The sequence below is a fragment of the Nymphalis io genome, chromosome 15 (assembly GCF_905147045.1).
Source record: "Nymphalis io chromosome 15, ilAglIoxx1.1, whole genome shotgun sequence".
Taxonomy (NCBI): domain Eukaryota; kingdom Metazoa; phylum Arthropoda; class Insecta; order Lepidoptera; family Nymphalidae; genus Nymphalis; species Nymphalis io.
Window position 1 is genome coordinate 1,599,026 of NC_065902.1, and position 23,673 is coordinate 1,622,698.

The 23,673-nt window shown below is 32.3% G+C and overlaps 1 protein-coding gene across 1 annotated transcript; it reads right to left on the reverse strand.

Moving 5' to 3' along the window:
* Positions 1-10: 10 nt before the first annotated feature.
* LOC126773722 (kinesin-like protein KIF12) lies at positions 11-22,651 on the reverse strand. The gene is made up of 13 exons (XM_050494822.1): positions 22,379-22,651; positions 21,402-21,543; positions 12,554-12,646; positions 11,821-11,974; positions 10,634-10,765; positions 6,070-6,210; positions 5,555-5,696; positions 5,030-5,266; positions 4,104-4,219; positions 2,781-2,885; positions 2,280-2,397; positions 1,633-1,852; positions 11-364 (listed from the first exon to the last, which is right to left on the reverse strand). Exons 1-13 carry the CDS (start codon positions 22,539-22,541, stop codon positions 241-243), a joined length of 1,887 nt encoding a protein of 628 aa, XP_050350779.1. The 5' UTR covers positions 22,542-22,651; the 3' UTR covers positions 11-240.
* Positions 22,652-23,673: the final 1,022 nt, after the last annotated feature.

Below are 23,673 nucleotides of genomic sequence, written 5' to 3' on the forward strand. Positions count from 1 at the left end.
TTTAAAATATATATATTTGATTTTGAAAGCAAGCCAACTACCAAATCATATCTTAATATGATATAATATTGTCAACTCCATTTATTATACCTTAAACTAGAATTAAATCTAATAAATTATATGTACTTCAAAAATACTAGTGTTTCAATTTCCTACATAATTTTACCATATATTATATAGCTTTATAAATGTATGTATGTATTTATATATAAATATATATATATTTTTGATAATTTTGTTTTAACTTCTCTCGCTGATGATACTGTTGGATGTGCTGACTGGGTTGGTCCAAATGTTTGCTTCATTGGTACCAACATCAGAATACGCTGGCCTTGCTGGTATTATCGGAGATCGAGTACAAACACTGAAAATGTTAATAAATTATTAATAATGAATAGTAGATAAGTACATTTAAAACATTTGCATATCATTATATTTGAATAAAAAAGTTATATAATGAAGTTCTATTCAACTAATATCTCGGTGATGGCTAAAAGTGTAATTAAGAGTCCTAAATATTATTTGATTAATAAATTAATGTTTTTATGTGATCAGACATGCATATCATGCATCAGTTTCGGTGTTTCTTTCACTGACCTGTATCAGCTTTGTCCAAACATAGTCCTACAAGAAATAACAGTAGCATAATGAAATTTTAAATGAATAAATTACATTTCAATTTACTATAATTTTATTTTAGATCGATAATTAGTATTCACTATATTTAAACTAGTAAGAATTGTCATCAATTATATACTTTATAAAAGATTTAAATTTTTTTAATTAAAATTTCTAGAAGGGTAACACCATAGTACAAGCACAGATCATATAATTCTATACAAGTAGTACAAGAATATTCATTATAAGGGTGAGTATAAGAAACAAGGAGGACGATAGATCAAGAAAATTAAGTTTAAATAAAAAACCTGTACAGCCGAGATGGCCCAGTGGTAGGAACGCGTGAATCTAACCGATGATCGTGGGTTTAAATCCGACCAAGAACCACTGAATTTTCGTGTGCTTAATTTGTGATTATAATTCATCTCGTGCTTTACGGTGAAGGAAACATCGTGAGGAAACCTGCATGTGTCTAATTTCACTGAAATTCTGCCACATGTGTATTCCACAAACCCGCGTTGGAGCAGCGTGGTGGAATAAGCTCCAAACCTTCTCCTCAAAAAGAGGTCTTAGCCCAGCAGTGGCACAATCACAGGCTGTTACCGAAAAACCTGTAAAGTTCTTAGTAAGAAACTGCAATAAGGTCTGTTCAGCACAACGTTTTGTTCCACACTGATTGGGCGACAGAGGGGTACGTAAAAATATAAAAAAAAAAATTAGAAAAAGATTCATTTCATTAATAACATTAAACCTAACGATACAGATAATATCATATTCTACAACGTTAATAACATTCATAAGGTAAATAAAATTGAACATTTGAAATGGACAAGCTGCGACATGGTGTTTAAGTAGCTATTAAAATAGAGATAATTTCAGTGTAGGAATGATTTCGGTAATTTACTATATTATATATTTCCTACTACATCATTAACAAATTTTTCATTAATTTGCGCCGAACGAAACGGTGTAACGGAAGATACTCGCATTTTATTTTAAACTAATTTTACTCACGAATTGACATCTTCCAATTTCTTCAGAAGCCTCTCGTTCTCCCTGCTCAGAAGTTCCTGATCCCTCAACAGTTGGTCTCTCGTTACAAATAGTTCAGTATTTTCTTGCCTCAGTGCTGAATTCTCCGCCATATGCAATTGGACCAGCTCGACCAACTCTGTTTGCGGGAGTTGGTACAACTTGTTCGCTTCAATCGACGGCGTGACGCGGTTCCTTTGACCTATTACATTTCGTAAAATTATAATTATTTTAAGCTTCTTTAGAAGCACTTACATGAATTGGGTTTGGAATTTAATTATGTGTATAAAATAATTAGTACCAGAAATTCAAACAAGTATAAATAAAGTTAGTTTATATATATATTTAATATATAGGGAGTATGCCCGTTGTAAATAACTTTACATTCAGTGACCTGCCATTAGGGTACCTTAATGAGGAAAGGTAAAAATACTCAGACCCGAGCCCGTCTTTCACGTGCTTTCCGAGGCAAAGGAGTAACTCAATTCCAACTTCCAGACTCCGGGCTGCTACTGAGAATGTTTGACAGGAAATGCCAATAACTTTTTATCGGCCCGACTTGGGATTGGATCCCAGGACTTCAGTTGGTATCAGCTATCTTATATGTACCTATACTGTATATTTCTTACTAAACGAGTCCGCGTTGTAATCGGAGTGTACGTGGATAGCGGCTCGGAGATGATGGTTCTCTGCTTGCAGAGCTTCCACTTCCCTCTTCAGACTCAGGATCAGCGCGTCTCTTGCGTCCTAGGTTGGATGAGCGAGTTACCAATTTTAATACAAGGTATTTATGACTTAAATATAATATAAACTATTTATATAGAAAATAATGACTGACTTATCATAATAAATAAATAAATTGATTGTTTGTCACCAGCCTGCACCAAACCAGTTAAGCGAAATTGATTTAAACTTCTGTTGCATCATTTTACAAAGTAATAAGATTCGTATACATAGTATACGCGCCACGCACACACCAGGAAGAAAATGGTGTTGACGGTATAAGAGTGTGTCATGCCGTTAGTCCCTCCGAGGCGCGCCAATAAATGTTTCAAATCAAAATGAAAATGTTCAATGGTGCTGAATGATGAATTGAAGTTTCTTGGAACACGCAGATGAGAATTCCTCACCATTTTGACAATCGGCTTGGACTTGATCTTCTTGGCGCGAGCGGCGTAGCGAAGCGTGTTGATCGTCTCGTTCAAATTGGACTTAGTCGGGGCTATACAAGCGATCTGCGAGTAAAGATAAATAATAATAATAATATCCTGGGACATTTTTCACACACGGCCATCTGATCCCAAATTAAGCTTGTACAAAGCTTGTGCTATGGAAGCGAGACAACTGATATACTACATATACTACTTTTCTTTTGTAAATACATATTTATATAGATAATTACACCCAGACTCAGGACAAACAGACATGTTCATGCACACAAATGTCTGTCCTGGGTGGGAATCGACCACACAACCTTCGGCGTGAAAGGCAAGAAACCACCAACCACGCTAACCGGCTTAAATCAAGATTATTCTTCGTTTAAATTTATATAATATTGTTAGAAATATCTTCCGAAGAGGCGTGGCCTAGCGGCTCGACTTGGTCACGTGATGGTCATCGGGGCTTAGCTCTGCCGACCTCATCGGCCCACCAGGCTGGCGTTACACACGCTTAGACTCTCGGTTGTGGTGGATATCGCATAAATAATATTTCAGTTGCTCAGTCTTGATTCCTGTTCTATTTTAGTGTTTATATTGTACGTGTCGCTTCACAGCTAGAACACTGAACCTATTTTAATGAAATTTGGTATGAAGCAAGATTGAACCCTGAGGAAGAAAACATTTTTACATAGGCTACATTTTTATAACAGTACCTCAACACCAACACTTCCCTTACCTAACATGTGGGCGAAGCCGCCGACGAAAACTAGTTCGAAACAAATGGATAATTCACATATGATTAATATTTACCAGTAGCTGTTTTATGACTTTTCTGTTGAACAGAATTGGACGCGGTATTTCTCCCTATCAGCCAAATTCATGCAGCTTAAGAGGAAGATGCAACAATTCAACACAAGTGAATGACTTTCGTCGATTACGAGGCCATCATCAGTGTGGAGTCGTGTTCGGTTCTCTATATTTCAGCTCTATCAACGCTTGAAATATTAATGTGTTGGCTATATGACAAAGTTGGTGAAGCTGGACAACTTGAACACATCTATATCGATCAAGAAGAAATGATATAATTTTACCCGAAGATTTTACATCGGTCCTGTAAAATGCAATAAAGCGCCACAATGAGACATATAGAAGCATCGTCCACGGTGTCAGCCTATTTCATCGCAGATTTGCATACGATTTGGTCCTGTTCGTCGAGAACCCGGTCGGTCAAGGAGATGTCGAATGATTCGCAACGAGACTACTATTACTACTACTAGTAGTAAAAACTCTCACCATCAATGTAACACCATTCCCAGCTAAACTATCAGCTAGCAGCTTAGTGAGCTTGCTGTCCCGATACGGTATGTGACCCTTCTTTCTACCATCGCTTAACTGTGCTATGCAGTATCCTGAAAATGATTGATAAATATTTATATTTAAGAAATTTATCATTTTAGGAAAAATAGAAAAATAACAGCTGATTTAAAGCCTTTTCTATATTTGTGGAGGAGGTTTGGACCGTAATCCACCACGCTGCTTCAATGAGGATACACATGTGACAGAATTTCAGTGAAATTAGACACATATTTTTCTTCACCGCTGAGTATGAGATGAATTCTAAACAAAAATTAAGCACATGAAAATTCAGTGGTGCTTTCTAGCGCTTAAACCCGTGATCATCGGTTAAGACTCACGTGTTATAAGCGCTAGGAAAGCACAGCTATCATTTTCTAACATCTTGAACTAAACCTTTGTGGAATGATCTCTGCAAAGTTCGTAACAAATTTTTATAATAATGAAAGTCGGTTTTAAAGAGAGAGAGAATATTGATATCTATATTTAATATAATCCAGGATTTAATAAATTTAATATTATTTACTGGTTACTGGTGGGCTATGTGCAAGCTCCTTTGGGTAGATACCGCCCATTCATCATATATTCTACCGCAAAACAGTAGTACTTGGTATTGTCGTGTTCCGTTTTGAAGGGTGAGTAAGCCAGTGTAATTTCAGGCATAAGGCACATAACATCTTAGTTCCAAAATTTGGTGGCGCATTGGCGAAGTAAGCGATGGTTAACATTTCTATCAATGCCAATGTCTATGGGCAGGGGTGATTACTTACCATCAGGTGGCCCATTCGCTCGTCAGCCTACCTATTCAATAAAAAAAAAAAATTGGCATAAAATGAATATTTCAATGCTGAAAAAATCACACTCACCCAGGACCATGAGGCTCCGGTTGATGTTGTTGGCCTCCTCCAAGGTCTTGCCGGTGCTGTTGGTGCGCTTGGTGACCTCGCTGCCGGCCAGGTCCACGAAGTTGATCTTCCCGTGCGTGGAGCACGTGACGTCGCGGTGCGAGCGCACGTCGCCGCGCACGCGCACGCTGAGCACGGTGTGCGAGCGAGACGAGTGCGCGTTCATCGCGTGCGCGCCCACCGCGCGGTTGCGCATGCCTTAATTAGCATTACCTTCGAGTTAGTAGTGACGTCATCTTGAAACTTTATCGATACGATCTTATGAACATGTCCTAACGATATCCATATAAAATGACCAAACGTTTTTAAATATGTTATTTAAATAAACAATAGCAAGTTCTCCAATAAAAGGACACCTAGTGTTGCTACTATTATTAATAAAACTAATGAAATTAGGGTTTTTTTATAGTCATTCGAAAAGTCAAGTAAAATTACAATTAAATAAATAAATACTTTAAAGTAACCCTGCGACATATATAAACTTACCTTCTTCTAAAACAGCGAACAGATCGTCCAATTCCTCACAATCGACCATGAAAAGATTCTCAACGTAGAAGCTGCGGCTTTCCTTGGACCATCTCACTTGAAGCGGTTTCCTCGAATTGCCCGGATTTAGTAAATCGATCACCTGAAATAACCGATACATTTTTAGTTTTAGACTCAAGAGAGTAATTTGACAAGTTCACGAAGCATGGCAAATGTTAAAGGTTTAGAAGATTTTTAATTGACCCTTCATGTCCTATATAATATAGACGGATTATATAGAAATTTGTTGATTTTTATACAATCTTTAAAATTTAATTTCGTGTATCAAAACAAAAGTGTTTTGTAAGAGCATACTTGAAATAATTACAGTTTATTTTATTTATTTATTATATGGGATCTCCATTCGAAAAAATATTTACGCTTTGTAAAATGATTAATGCAAAACTATTTCGATATTTATAATCGTGACAAGTAAAAACGTATGCATATCATATTAGCTTCGGATAGATAAGAACCTTTTCATTGTAAATTTCCAAAAAAGACGCCTTAAGAATAAAGTGGCTGTCTGGTTTGTCCCGGAGAAGTTGGAACAGATACACGAAGGAACGCACCACGAGCCCATGCTCTGCTGCGTAAGGGCTTGCTCCACTCTCCACCTAGATGTTTTAATAGATTAGCTTATACATCTTATTGTAGAAATTCATATTTTTTCATATCGAGTTACAACGATAATTTTGTTTTGGTAAAGGCTTTGCACGGGTAGATAAGAAGAAAAATGTATTTTATGTTCTAAGTGAGCGCCTAGGACGGAAAAGGAGTAACCGTGACAAATTGGACGTAGTTTCTCAAAAAGGATCAAACCCACAACATGATCAAAAATGAGTTTAGTATACCAAAGTAGTCGTAAAGGTTGATATTTTCGAGCAAATACACCGCAAGTAAAACACGAATAGATGACGTTTTATGTGACGTAGGTAACCCACAATATGGCGGAATCGTATATTAATTTCGTAAAAACGAACCTTTCTCTTTGGATCATATTGTAAAATTGTCAGTTCAAGTAACTGGCCCAACACGATTATGTTAAAAAGAATCCAAGTCATATGGATCGTTTTATATTAATGATATTTAATTCAAATCAATGCTTTGTTGTTTTTCTTTGTGCATTAAATCACAAAAACGAATCAAGCCGCTTGGATCTATTTCGCTAAATACATTTCCGTATATCTAATAAGTGTTGATGAAAAAAATAAAAATGATCCCATACACATAAATCGTATAAAACAATAATGTATCTATAATTTAATTAAATCGAATCTTCGCATTTGTGATAAAAAACTAAAACATTTCAATTTATTACTTGATGATATCATAAAAAATATGTTATTTAGTCATATTTTGCTACCGGTAAAAAAAGATAAGTACTTGTAGTAGGTGTGACGCATTTAACAATAAAATTAAATACTGTACTGAAGAACAAACAAAACGAAATGAAGAAAGAATGAAACAGATAAAACGAGCTGAGGATTTAAGAAACAATATGAAAAAGATTTAATAAAAGCGAAATCGGAGGAAAGTTTTGAATGTTCGACTTAGAAAAAACACTTCCACTACCTCGAATCCCTACGAACATAATTTTTTACAAACGTCAATAATGGCTGTATAACTGCGGCATTCATTCGGGCTCCGATAACAATGGTCACTGCTATGTATGGCTAGAAGGCGAAGCAGGTTGAGGTGCCCAAGAAGTGGGATCGTGTTTAATAAAATATATAAAAAATAATATAAATCCGAAAGTAAAAAAAAATAGTTTTGTGGAGTGAACGTTGCGGGGGCCAAAACCGTAATATAAAAATTGTACTTTTGCTAAAGGCATTATTAAATTCACACAAAACATTAAATACAGTCACACTCAAAGATCTTGAATCCGGTCCAAAATTGAGACACAAATGAAATATCACGAAAGAATTGATATCAATTTAGTAGATGAATATAATTCAGTCATAAAAAATAGTAAAAAAAAATAATCCTCTACAAGTCCAAAGAATGGACAAGAACGACTTTTTAAGTAGGAGAAAATTAGAGAAAAATATAGTAAATAGAAAAGTTTTCTCGGATAAGACCAAAGCTAACTGGCTACAAAAAAAGGAAATTTTGCCGAAGAGAGAAGAGAAATACACTATTTATATGAAAATTCAAAATCCTTATTTGAGTATATTCCTAAACACTGTATGGATTTTTACAAATCGCTTAAAGGTAATCCTAGTCTTCAAACGATATTGATGGGTTTGGTGGTGAACCGGACTTCAATATAGACGTTAGACAGGATGAAGATTCATTAGACAATAGCATTATAATAGCATTATCAAAAAAAGCGTCATGGTAATTATAAGATACTCACTTAAAAAAGTCATAAATTACTATTTATGGTAGAAAATGCGTAAGCAAATTAATATTTTGATACTAATACACAAATAAATATGTTGTTTTTTTGAATAAATTACTTATCCAAGTATTAATTGCTACATTGGATCGTTTTGCTGAATTGAATATGGACTTGTTCTCATTGAAAATGGTTTTTATCAAAAAAGATACATGCATATATTTATTTTAATATCTCGAGAAATATTGTATGAAATTATTATTATTTTTTATTATTTGTATGAAAAATGATACATTTATACAAATATTTCTCCAGGAAGCGATAAATACAAACAAGCACATCTAGGAGCAAATACAGCTTTAAACTTGAATAACTCAAAAATAACATTTTGTGGGTTGGATTCTTTTTGAAAAACTACGTCCAATTTTGAATCAAACGGGCGGATAGTTTATGAGATCTCGTGATGATATTTTAGTTTACTCTTATAATATTTTTTTATTAATTTGATTATCATAATCAAATTATAATAAAATTTATTGTATATATTTTTAAATTAGATTTATGAAGTACAATATTAAAAGTAGAAATATATAACAAATCAAGAATCGTTTATTGGAAACGACCGCAGTTTTGACACAATCTTACCGTGCATAATAAAAATATGCATTAATTAATTATTAATATATTTTTAAACTAAACCTAGAAAGGCTATTTTTTAGCGCTTTACGATTTTGTTCAGCTCATTGCTTATTTCCAAGACATAAATGATATTCCTGCTATCCCGTGCAGACAGTGTGAGTAAAACAGCTAGGAAGGTTTACTACAAATAGTCGTAGAGTTTTTTTATAGTATTCATTGGCATTGTAAGAAATGTTAATCATCGCTTACATGGCCCATGCGCCACCTATCTTTTGCGGTAGAATATCTGATGAGTGGTACCTACCTTCCTCTGTCACAATCAATATGTACATGGTGAATTGAAAGATAAGACCTAACGACACATAGTGATAATAATACAATAAAGTCCAATTTATCGAAATTTGAAAGTAAAACATATATTCATTATAATTTGAGATAATTGAAATTAAAATATTTTGGACCGAGTTAACCTTGACAGAATCCTGTAATTAATCTTTCGAATAATATGAAATGTATGTTTCCACCAATGAAAGACACTGATAACAACCTTTGTGACGCTCTTCTTCCTATTTTTTCCATTAAATATCCAGGATATCATGTTTCCAAATTATAATAAATATTTTATTATACATACACAAAAAAAATATTTACCGTACAAATCGTAATAGGGTGGATTGATGGCAAGAATGATAGCAGCGTTTCCCCTTTGAATCGCAATTCCGATTCTCTGGGCGAAAAATGAACCAGCCCTCCGGACCAGTAGAGGCAATTATTGTTTATATAATATTTATTTTTGTATACTATAACAAGGATATTAATCGAAAGCTTCGGAAAACGTTAAAAGTTCAAAATGTTTTCTATAATGATAATAAGCGTGTTATGAACATGACAGCATAGTGGTTTTATCACGCGATGTGTTTTTACGTCCACAGTTTTAATAAGCCTTTATCCACATTATGTTCGACTTTTATAAATCATTGTTTAATATTTACGCGGTTCTTTTATTCCAAATGATTGTCATTGAAAAGATATTTTGATAAAGGTAACATGCTTAATTTTTGTGTCGTGCATATTTAATCAATTTACCGTGTCTTATAAAACTATGCCAGTATTCGTTGAGTTTGGATTCTGGAATAGGCTTTGAAAGCTTAAGAACTAAATCGTCAAAAATACATTATGATTTATTTTAGTTTATTTAGTAGTATAGAAGATTTTTAATATAATTGAGGAAGAATACTTTTGATTTATTAATTTTATTTCGCTTAATCTAGGTAAATTTTGCACCGAATTTTACGTCCTTCTGGCTTTCGATTGACGATAAAATATTTTTTCCGGTGCTCCTAGGACTGTATTCTATATTAAATAGGAGAAAATAGAAAAAATAAGTTATTTTACGAAAGCAAACGAGACACCGGCACTGCAAGAACGAGATGTTAAAGCCACTAGTTACAATGTCAGTTTACACCTATCTGTTATTGTACTTATAACATATATCAATCTGGTCGACAAGATAGCAGATCGTGCAGATAATTAATTTCGTTAGTATTTATTATATAAATATAAAAAATACATGCAACGCCTCTTCGATGTATCTATTTAATGCGTCCTAATTGTGAATACATTTGTTTTTTTTATGAACAATATGATTGATTATATAAAGTTTGAGATTGCCCAGTGAATCTTAACCGATGATCGTGGGAAAGCACCAATGATTTTAATGTGCTTAGTTTGTGTTTATAATTCATTTCGTGCTTGACGGGAAGGAAAACATCGTGAGGAAACCGGCATGTGTTTAATTTCACTGAAATGTATTCACGTGTATTCCACTAACCCGTTGGATCCTCTTGGTGGAATAAGCCCAAACTTTTTCCTCAAAAAAGGAGATCGTGCCTTAGCCCAGAAGTGGGATATTCACATGCTGTTACTGCTAGATTGATTAAATTACTTTACAATATAATAGTGGAGTATCGTTATGGTATTTTTTTTTTTTTTTTATATTCGCCGGGAGGGCAATTTATTATAGCTAAAAAATCTGGGCGTAATTAGAAATAACTCACGAGTCCCGGTGGTCCGGTGAGAGTGTGAGTCTTCCCGCTGCCCGTTTGTCCGTAACAGAAGGCTGTACACGAGAACCCTTCGACCGCCATCTCTAGTAGACGTTTTATACCAGAATATTCAAGAACATCTTCCTATAAAAAACGGTCATAAAATCTTCAATTGCGTGAATATTTACAATAAGGCTTATTAATTACAAATATTACTTGATTTTTATTTTACAATAGTTTGTTTAACTATGACTATACTAATGGAAGGTACATTAGTATTATCATGGTTACGAATGGTGGACTTCCGCTCTACTTGCAGAAAAACTTACCAACAATAAATATATCTAAATGACATAACATTATTACTTTCTAATGTTGACGGTTATATTAAAAAAAATATGCTAACTGGCATTTATAATGTTTAGAAAAAAAACCTACTCGACAACTTACTTGACATATTATCATTTATTTATTTATTTGTAAAGGCACACTTACAACATACATATAAAGCATTGAGAAAATGAACTTATAAAACAATAATAGTATATCTTATATGCATGACAATTACAAGTGTACATAGCACTTCCAGATTTAATCTAATTAAATTAAAAATCATCAGTAATTTTTTTTATATGTTAAAATTAATTTTATTAATTATAAATAAATGTCATTGTTATAATAAAAAAAAAACTTTAAAAAATCATTTGGCGAAATCCTAATTGAAATTATTTAAAGTATAAATTTAAATAATCATGCATTTTATAATAATTAAATAATTTATTTCTAATGTTGAAGATCAAATGACTTCATCTTCATCATCGCTTAATTGGGGTAAGTATGAATATTTGTAATTTCCTTAAAACGGGCATTGCTAACATTCTTTTAAAAATAAAAATAAAAACAGAGCAAAACATTGCTTTTTGTCGATAGAATGTCTTGTGTGACTAGACTATTTAAAGAAATTCACGAAATTTGTAGAAACCGGAGTATTAATTTTATTATTTAGGTATAGCTTAACAATTTTAAGAAAATATTGTTGTTTAGAATTATAAATAAGCGATGAAGCGTTAAAATTCTTTACAAATTCGCTTGAGACCAAATGACACAACTGAGTAGCAGCTGAGTCAGGTGTAAATGATTGAATATTTTGAAATAATTGGCATAATCTTGTGAAATTGGAGTGAATTGAGTCTACTTACTTGTGTTGCAGCTGGTTCAAAGACAACGTTGTATGAGAATAGTTTAGGCTTCTGTCCCGGCGTCGTTCCGTGGCAGATGATCTGCCCTTTACCCGGGAACTCTAACATGTGTCGCTCACGCAGCGAACGTTCCTTGTCATTAACTGGACGAACTCTAGAAATATTACGATATTTAACTTCCACACAATATAATGTACAAATGTCAATGAATTATTAATATTGTATATAAGTTGGTTACTTGGTTAATTGGCTAGCATATAAGGCTATTTATTTATTTAGATAATTAGAAGGCACTCCAACAGTAGTACACATATAACACAACAAAAATTCGAGCTTAGTATGACAGTTAATGTTTAAATGTTAACCATTTATGCCAGTCACTTGTAAATACAACGTGTACTAGAATAGGGTCGATGAAATTAATTAATAGAACAACTACAAAATGAAGCATAAGCCTTCTGACCTCGAGACCTTCTTTCTGAAGTCATTATACTAAGTGTCGAAACCCATGTCTACTTTGGGTATTGCGTCATATACTCCTGGCATTGGAGATGATATTACCCTAGATTTATTCTATTTATAATCGGCTTGAAGTACTGACAAAGATTTCGATGTGGTCTTTATTCATTTTCTCAAACAGATATTAAATATACACAAGTTTTGCACTTAAAAACGGTGTGATATATCTGATACGATGACGTTATTTGGGATTACACATTATGTATAATCTTACCTGACTACAACATTTATATTATCTTCATCAGCGTTTAGATTGGCTATGGATCCTTGTGTGCTCCTGTCCACGCTGCCGGTTCTACTACTACCGCTGCAAATACAAATACGTAATTATAATACTGTTGCTACCGAAATTACCATTTCTTACGGAAGTTTTTACTGTTTTTGTCTGTATTGTTTAAGTTTGTGGAAGTCTACCAAGGTTGTCCCAATCAGATATTTTTTTTCATATTAAAAAGAATAATATTATTAATTATTATCAAGATTTACCATAAAATCTAAGTATATTCAAATGTTACATCAACTGTATGATTAATGTTATGACTTTGCATTGGTGGATTATCGAATACTTTGTGGTTTTAGCGATTGTCTGTTTGATTTAATCTTTATATTATTGTTTTATAACAAAAAAGAAAAATTTCCTTTCATAACAACAAACTGTTCTAAATATTTTAGTGTATAGTGTTTTGTTAACGAATATTTCTTTTCAATAATTATATACCACAAAATATAAATTATTAACAATCTCAAACATTACTTATAATATTGATTTGACTTCTGAACATGACATCCAAGTATTTTATAAACCGAATTTAAGCAACAAACAAACTTTGAACGATAATTCATATTTTATGCAAAGAAATCGATGGCACGGATCTAAGCCAAGTGCATTCGCATAGAATATAACGGTCACATTATATTTACATACTAACTATTTCATATTTACACCATTATTTTAATATAATTTAATGCTGATTAACAAATAACAGAAATCAGTGTAAATTATCTTAGTTGCGGTCGAAAGCGTAGAAGTTTGAATATGTAATTTCCTTGGACCTTAAGTACAAAATATTTTGTAATAAAAAATGTTCAAATTTCCATTTAAGTTTGAGATGCTGCCTGGTATTAAAAATATGGACATTTTTTTTTTGTAATTTGGTCATATAATAATCATGTCACTCCTTTAAGAGCTTAAACATAATAAAATAATAATGGCACTTTAAATAACGTAAATACAAATCACAAAAAAGCTACACACACGTTTGATGTTTGTTTGATGAAATTCGGTATAAACCCTTCAAGGTTCAACTTTGAACCCCAAGGAAGGACATTACTTTTTTATGCTTACCACTAACTCCTCCCCGTAACACGCAGGCAAACACAAGTACTTTATAAATCTATGCTATTATTATCAACTTATCCGGATTCATTTATTATACTGGTGCTTTGTGCAAGCTTGTCTGGGTAGGTACCCACCTACTCATAAGATATTCTATCGCAAAATAGCAGTACTTGTTATTGTTGCGTTCCGGCTTGAAGGGCGATTGAGCCAGTGTAATAACAGGCACAAAGGACATAACCTCTTAGTTCCCAATGTTAGTGACGCATTGGCGATGTAAGCGATGGTTAACATTTCTTACAATGCTAATGTCTATGGGTGTTTGTGAACACTTACCATCAGGTGGGCCATATGCTCTTCCGCATATCTACTGAATAAAAAAAAAACTTATCGAGAAATACTCGTCATGCGTCGGGAACACTAGCATACGGTGACATGAGTTCAACTGGATGAAAATAGTAGGCATTCCAAAAAGTGGTGCGTGTTCATCGATAAATAACGTGAGTGATTCTGGATTATTTAAAAGTATGAGGAACTCTGACGATTTAGAAGCAAAGGTGTATCTCTTTCCAGTAGAGTGGCAGGGTAGCATGTAGATAAGTTATCTATTGAATAATTTGCTTGTTTTTCAGGGGCAAACACTGTCCGCTGTCTAGTCTCAAGGTGAATCATTTGGAAATAATATTTTACTTTTCAAGGAGAAGGTTTGGAGCTTATTTCACCACGCTGCTCCAATGCGGGTTGGTGGAATATACATGTGGCAATTTCAGTAAAATTAGACATATGCAGGTTCATGATGTTTTCCTTCACCGTCAAGCACGAGATGAATTTAACCACAAATTAAGCACATTAAAAATTTAGTAGTGCTTGCCCAGGTTTAAGCCCAAATTCATCGGTTAAGATTCACGCGTTCTTATTACTGGGTCATCTCGGCTTATTGGATAAGGACCAAGTATTATTCAAATTGTTTTTACTATTGTTTGCCCAGTTTTCGAAATTCGTCCGTAAAATCATTATTTGAGGAATACTTGTATTAATATCTTTAGAAAACTTTTTTTACTCTTATTTCCAATTTTTGTTCAATTGGTTGAGTGTTCTCTACACTAACGCTTATCAATAGCTACAAAACAAAAAAAAAGAAAATCGTTTGACAGACAAGCCTATTTATACAGATATACCTAAATTACAATGCCTGTGGTATGTCACTATAAATAATGCCATATGGGATCATTAAAACTATGAAGCATTTAAATGACTGTTCAGCAGTGTACATTTACTTGCAGGCTTTTATTACAAAAAAAATATTTTACGTCATATACACACAAAGTAATTACTGACAGCCGCCATATTTAATAGTTGTTTGTCGAACGTCAATGTCAAAAAGGAAACGAAACTTTGAATAAAACTATTATTATTAAAGCAACTTTCAATATATCGTAGCTTCTTTTGTTGATTTTTAATAAATGGCGAGTAAAAAGTTATTGTTATTTGTTGTTGTATACACTCTTTGTACAAATTAAAAATAAATTGCATTAAAAATGTTAATATTGATACATATTAATAACCACCTACCACCTATTTTGCCACCTCGATCTCGTAATCAAAAAATATTAAGAAACAATGTATATACATATTTATATAATAGAATCTCAAATAATTTAAAAACTATTTAATTAGATTAAAAAACAACGAATTCTTAGATATCTCATTTTAGAGATATCTAAGAGTTTATAATGTAAAAACATCATTCCCAGAACCTGATGCAGAGTTTTAAAGCCTATAATATGTTTACCAAAAGAAGAAAGAAGAGAAAAAGGTAATTGGCATAATAATTAGTAATTAATTGTGTAGGTTTTTATATTGCTACGTTTACTAACAGACAATACGATGTTCACTACCTTTTATAATATATATTCCTTGTTCTATTTAAATAATTAGTTTACTTATATAATTATATTTAACTTAAATATTAATATACCAAAAAAAGTATTACATTTTGGCAATTTTTTTGGACTAAACTCGATTTCAATGTTAACACATTATACGTATATCTGAAGGGCTCGTTAAATATTCAAATGACTTCCTCGAACTGACAGCTTAACACATCGATCTTCCATTAAAACGGCGGCTAATGTCAAGGTTCCCACCTAAATGCAATACTTTATCAAATGAACTCCACTATAAATGTTATATCATTATTAAGTGTATTATATTAAGATAAAATTATAGAAAACACGCGCTATAAGGTGAGAGATACTTCTCTTGTGATTGGATAGGCTGATCAGCTGTGGCCGCTATATTCAATATAAATCAGTTTAAACCATTAATTGTCTGCGTGGCTCAATAAAGTATTACGGTTAAACGATGTAGTCTAAATAACTAACCTTCATCCATCCTATCACACAATAACGTACCAGCTCAGTTTTTGTATTGCTTTATTTGTAATATAGACCAAGGTTTTGTAGGTCTTAAATCTTTGTGGAAAATAATTTGTATTAGGTGTTAAAATGTGTGCGAATATTTTCATAGATATAGTATATATTCATTGTTTCCAAATAATATTAAGCACACCTTTAGGAAATAAGTTTAATTAAAATGTCTGTATAATATTTAAAAATATTTGTACTTTTTAAAGTTAATATGACTGTTGACCAAAACCGAAACAAGCATTGTTTTTATTTTTGTCTGTCGGTCTGTCTGTTTGTCAGAAATGTGCGAACTTAAACGACGAATCGCAAAAACATAAGAATTTTTTGTAGATCATGTAAAAAGATTCACATTACCACTGTAGTGAGACACTTTGCCGCACGCGTGGTTCAGTTCAGTTCAGTTTAACTATGTTGCGAATTCGCATTGTATCGAATCGCATTTTTTGTTATTTTGACCCTTAAATGTAAAAATTGTTAAATGTGACTAATTAGATTATTATAGGATTTTTCAAATATATATTTTTTTTGTTTATAGGAAGCCAACACAATGTACAATGTTTTTACATGTCTGTCCCAGAAAATAAAAATTTAAAATAATAATACATTAACATTATACATCGCAATTATAGACTAACTCATCATGCAATTTCACATTTTCAGCTTCGTTCGCTCCAACGTAACATTTTTAAAGATATCGCGTAAACAACACGTTTACAAATAAATTAAAGAAGAATAAAGAATTTATATTATATATTACATATATACATACATGTGTACGTATACGTATGTATACGTATACGTATATGTATATATATCTCATTGTGTAATATCGAACAATTAAGCAATCTTCGATTTCTGATTAGGATTTTTTAAAATTCCATGTTTAAAACAAATTTAACGCAGGTAAAACCACGGGCGCGGCTGGTAGTAATTACGTATTTTAAGTTGAACGAAATGCTTTATTAAAAGACAATTTAATAAAGTTTTATTAAATTTTATTTTTTGGAAAAAGTAGCAAATCACTCACACTTACAACAGCCTAATTGACTTAACTTTAACTAAATACATATTATATATGTGTATGTTCATATTATATTATCTTGATCGTAGTAACAAATATACTGTAGTGATCGAACACGTTTTTCAAAAATATTCCTTACGGAATAAAAAAGTAGTAAGGACATTCTACCGTCACGCCTAAAATTAAGGGCTTTCCAACTTAAACAAGTCTTTTGTTTTTTTCTTAGATATATCCAAATTTCGCGTTTCGATGTTTTCAATTAAAATCACAGTTCTATTAAGAACATGAGTAACGCTGAAGCTAAGGCTTTTAAGTAACCGCAATGCGTGTTGGAGTCAGTAATGTGATTCATGAAATTCTTTGAATCATTCGGTTTTGGAGAAATTGGTTAGAAATTATTTTACAACAATAGAAGGTGTGATGATTACACATAATTTTATATTTATTATAGCATTAATATGATTTTTAAAATATAAGAGTTTTCGAATAATAATGAAAATGTCATCATGACCGACTTCCGCCCCGGCGGCCAATCTCAAGAGAGAGTAGTCAACGAGATTAGCTTATTCGAATATCGAATTGGAATATGTCGCCGAAAGAATTATTCGGCTTAACCGTAACCGTAACCGTAACAGCCTGTGAATGTCCCACTGCTGGGCTAAAGGCCTCCTCTCTCTACTCTCCTCTTTTTGAGGAGAAGGTTTGGAGCTTATTCCACCACGCTGCTCCAATAAGGCTTGGTGGAATTTACATGTGGCAGAATTTCAGTGAAATATTAATATTATATTATTTAATATTCGGCTTATTATTGTTCAATTCAGATTCTCTTTAAATCTTTAAAAAAATAACTGTGTAATAATTTTAAATTTTTCCCAATATTGAAAGAGGTTTTACATAAAGTAATTAAGATATAGTGATTATATAGTTAAATAATTATTCCTGCTTGGTTTTCTTATTTTCTATTAAAACTTTACTAATAATTTATCCGTTTCTCCTTCTAAATCCTTGTTTAAATCATATTATTAACGTATTACGCTATTTGACTTAATAGCAGAATCAATATCTTCAACTGGTATATTACGTAAAATGTTATTCAATATGATTTGAACTTCTATCGAAAGAAATAACAGTACCATCGGATACGCATACATATATGACTAATCTATGCTTTTATGTTGTTATTTCTATAGAATAACAAATCTAATAATCACGCTTTAAATATTTATCTTCATGTCGAAGGACAGTAGCTTAATTTTTGATTTAAATAAACCTTTTATTTTAATTAAGGCTTTCTTTATTTTCATTACAGTAAACTTTCAATACCTGACTTATTTCTATTTATTTTTATTTGTTTTACATTAACTCCTATTGAAAAAATATATTTGCGTACGAAATATATATTAAATATTATATAGAAAAAAATATAAAAAAATATAGAAATTTAAATATTATTATAAAATATAGAAACATTATAATTCCTTAGTATTCTGTATTATTAACAGTAAAAAACCTACCGTTTTATAAAAAAAGTAGGTACCTCAAGAATCTGGGAAGAACATATTAAATCAATAAATAATAAATAAGTAAATAAATAAGTAAAATTTCCAGACGATTGAAGAGCTTAATTGAAAATAGATTAATGGAAATTGAACATAAAACGTCACTAACAAATAAAATGTTAACATTTGATTTGATTTGATTTTTGGTAATGTTATTATGGTTGCACATAGCCCTACCACAAAATACACCTTTGTGGTAGGGCTTTGTGAAAGCTGGAAGGTAGGTAGCACCCACTTATAAAATAGCCGAGACGGCCTAGTGATAAGAACGCGTGAATCTTAACCGATGATCGTGGGTTCAAACCCGGGCAAGCACCACTGAATTTCATGTGCTTAATTTGTGTTTATAATTCATCTTGTGCTTGAAGGTGAAGGAAAACATCGTGAGGAAATCTGCATGTGTCTAATTTCATTGAAATTATGCCACGTGTGTATTCTACCAACCCGCATTGGAGCAAAGGGAGAGGAGGCATTAGCCCAGCGGTGGGACATTAACAGGCTGTTACTGTACTGTATCTACTTATCATATATTCTACCACCAAACAGTTTACACATTTACAGGTTCTTAGTGAATTTATTCATACCCTGTTCTATCGTAACTAATATGTGCTTTAAATGTACATTCATGTACATTTTCTTCTACCAATCCTGTGTTCCAAGATCCTCGGAGTTTGTACGTATGATGTGGTCTAGGCACATGTTATATTTTATCAACTTTAAATAAAATCCAAAGTATATTATCTCAAGGAGTATTTTGTTATATATTACAGAACCTGTGTTCCTGCATTAGCTTATTAGGCAATTTGTGGGGTTCGCGTGTCGACTTACGAAGTGCCGGCTAACTGCTAGGGTGAACTGATTGCATTCATTAAATATTTACTTAGGACACTCACTTGACTTCCGTTTCGTATACCAATTTAATTTTTTTTTTCCGTGGATTTGAGTACTATAGCTAAGAGTTTTGTGTTTTTTAGGCTTAATTTACTCGAATCAAACGGAAATAATTGAATTATTATAAGGAGTATTCTAAGGTACCGTTTAGTCTTTATTTCATCAACATCGGTTGAGTGGATCAAAAGTATAGAAACATAACTTTATGTTAACTAACATACGTTATCTTTATTGTGTACTATATACAAGGCTTATATACAAAAATTAAAATTGAAGTGTATGTCTGTGATTGCAAAATAACTATCATTTTTTAAGTTAATATGGCTATTTACGAAAGAGACCAAAAACATTTTTTTTTTAATTTTAGACTACCGCTGTTACCTATAAATTTAAATATTTATATCTATAATTCAAATAAGAATTATGTTCGTTCAAATGGAACGAAATAAAATTGGAAAACGTTGCAATTGCGTATCAAAAAATATAAACGTTTTAAAAAAAAAATAATGAAATAAAGTATAATATTATATTGGCAATATACATTATTTAAGAATTAGTAATATTCCTATTTATCCCCTCCAATTAAGCGTAAAGCTTGTGTTAGGAGTTAGAACTACAATAGCCCAAGAGGATCGAATCTGCGATATTTATTTCGTCAGGCTGCCCGTAAACCATTGCGCTATCGACGCTTTGGTAAGTTAATATAAAATAGACACTGGCCGTTGGCCATCCATGTTGACCAGAAATAATTCTAATCATTAATCTAAGTTTAATTTATAAGCTAACACGAAAACATGAGAATGTCCCATGTGACGCGCAAGTATGGCTCTAAAATTAATTAACGTAAACACAACACATATAATACGTGTTGTGTTTACGTTTAACATATTTTGAAATAAAACAACAAATATTGCCCTAATTATAACATGGTCATTCCCGTGCCTTGGAAAGGGCGAAAAGCCGTTGGTCCTGCATTTGAACTCTTTCTGGTCCTTTCGGATTTGCCGTCCCATCGGATTATAAAAGTGAGAGAATAGAGAGTGCACATGTACGCAAACACATGTTCACTATAATATGTCCTGTGCAGTTCGATAATCACCCTTGAAATGGGCCGCCGTGGCCGAAATCAGTCAGAAGGACATAATCAGTGGATCTTACAAAATACTACTCGCCTTACCATTGAACCTCATTAGTTTGACCTCCTCCTCTATATACTCTTAATTTTTTTTCTTTTTTTAAAAAAATTATGATTATTTTGAATGTTTTATAAGTCTTCTATTCCACATGGTTGTTTATGTATATATGTATTGTTTTAAATACTGACAGACAATGTACAGCATAAAATATAATATAAATTAATTGTAATTAGGAAATAATTCGTCTTGTAGTGTAAACTTGTAGAGACTCCAATAGAATAGCAATCGACCCGTTCGAGGTGTAATTTTATCTATTTTGTGTAAGGATATAAATTTTGTTACTTATTTTAAACAAAAACGTTAAATTAACGATTGTCACATTAGTAGTCTGATATAAAATTGGATGAGTTGAAACTTATATAGTAATATTATACTATAACTAAAATTCTCAGAAATGCGCTTAATTTTTTGGTATATTTTATGTATATTGGTTACAAGGCTTTAAAATAAAAGTCTTTTTTTATTTATTATTAAAGTTTTTTTAGGTTTTAAATAAAATCCTGTAAGTTTTGATTTTGTAGAGATTATATATAGATCTAAGAATATGTATATTTTTAAACTCGGTACGATTTTTTTGGGCTTAAACTGTATAAAATAAAACTTCTAGTATAATATGTGATAGTTGCTTACCTCCCATTTCTCGACCTGCTTTTCAGACTGTCTTCGTCACCCCACTTGCCTAGTGATGGCAGGACGAGGGAGCTGCCCCCCTTCACAATGCTTTCACCTGGTTGTTCGGTGCTTCTTGCTTTGCGGGTCTTGATTTCTTTGCCTGTACGTAACGAAATAAAAATGTATTGTTATAAGGTAATGAAAAGCATTTTAACATTACATAAAAAATACTGCACGTATTTAATAGGTGTGATGGATACGGTCTAAATCTTCTTTTAAGAAGATTTAGAGCTATGCTTATGTTCACTTTAAAACAAATTTAATTATACCTCAACAATATTACACATTGAAATATTTTAAGAAAAAAACTCAATCGGACTTACTTATTAAAGTTGTTTAGCAACCACTTACCATCAGGCGGACCAGTCTGCCAACGTATTTGAAATTAAAAAAAAAAGCTAGTGGGAATGCCAGTAGGCTGTTCTCAGGATCGATTCTGCATTTATGATACTTGGACATCGTTAAGCGGGCTGTATTACGTTGAGCTATTTTATTTGCAAATCAGAAAATTCGAAGTTTTGGACAAGTTTTTCTTATTAACTTACTTTTTATATCATAATACTGAATATGTAATTAAATATAACATTATACAGCGAAACAGCAGTCAGTTCAGTAAACGTCAGAGCTGTTTAATTTATAATTTACATTAATATTGTACTAGTAAGTTTAAAAGACATGATTTCTATAGAAACATTTGTAGTTAAGTTTTTTCTTCTTATTGAAAATATATTGGAATATAGGTGCCTACCTACGAACGAGCATATGAGCCACGTGATGATAAGTGGTCACCAACGCCCATAGATATTGGCATTGTAAGAAATGTTAACCATCGCTTACATCGCCAATGCGCCATCTACCTTGGGAACTAAGATGTTAAGTCTCTTGCGCCTGTAATTTCACTGGCTCACTAAGATGTATGTTGTTAAAAATCTTACCGCATCTAGTTGTAGCTACCAAGGTCTCAGCGCTTCGTGAGAGGATTTTTGACAGTGCAGTGGGCGGCGCTTTCATAGGCGTCGCTTGACGTTGACGATACACCATATCAGTCTTCTTCGGACGAAACAAACTCAAGTTCGTCAGTGCCATGGCTTCAACCATTGTTTACTTTGGGCGTATATTAGAGATATTGTCATTTTTGACATTTTTTTAGGAAATATATTTTTAGGTATACACGTAGATAATCTGTTTTACTTATTTACACCGTTTTGTTTTCGATAAGTATTGTTTAACATTAAGTGCTTAGCGAATGCGGGTTAGAACATTTATTACACAAATAATGGTTACTATATTTTTTTTTATAAAAAAAGGAGATTTTTTTATAGTTAATATTGTATTAATAATGTCACTTGAATAAAAAATAACAGTATTTTTATAAATCGATGCGTGTTCACTACACATCAGTCTTTTCACATATCAATTAATTGACAGCATTATTTTAATTATTAAAGACACGAAATAATTTCTTCTTTGAAATTCTAAATTCGATTTGCATAATATAAAAACGGCGGGAAATATAAAAACAAGATGGCGACACGTGTGACAATAACGCGCGCGAGGCACTGACTAAATCGGTTTCAGCCTTTCAGGTTTGTGAAAGTAACTTATTTGATATCTAAGTAGCTTTGGTTAAATAAATGTGATTATTATTATTGATTATTGTAATTTTTATGTGAAATTAATAGGTCAAACTAATTAAAATAAAGTACTATTGGTTTTTGTTTTAAGTGTTCATTCAACGGAAAAGAGAAACTAACACTAAGAACTGTCCTTTTGACATTTCGTCTATCTACTCGTCCGTGAGTTATGATCAATAATAATATAGGTATACAATCGAAATCGCTTACCCGCATATATTTAGTAACATTCTGTACTTTTAAATTCAGAATGTTTCTTTTTGAAGTTTAAGCTTATTGGTCGCGACGAGAGTTCAAGGTAGAATTCAAGTGCAACGTTTTCGTGTGTAACGTTTGGACGTAAAATTCGCTCGTATCACGTTTGTTAGTAATTAATTCGAAAATTTCAAGTCGAGAAATGGCAGACGAGTTAAGACATACGAAATTAAGCAGAACACATGAAAATTAAAGAAAGCAAACATGCTAGCATTAGTATAACCGTTATTGAGTAAATTAATTAATTAGGTTACTAAGTTAGTAACTTGGTTTTCTATTATTATAGTACTATCCTTGACCCATTTCCTTAAGTGGTACAAATCTTATCAGGGGTATCAAAA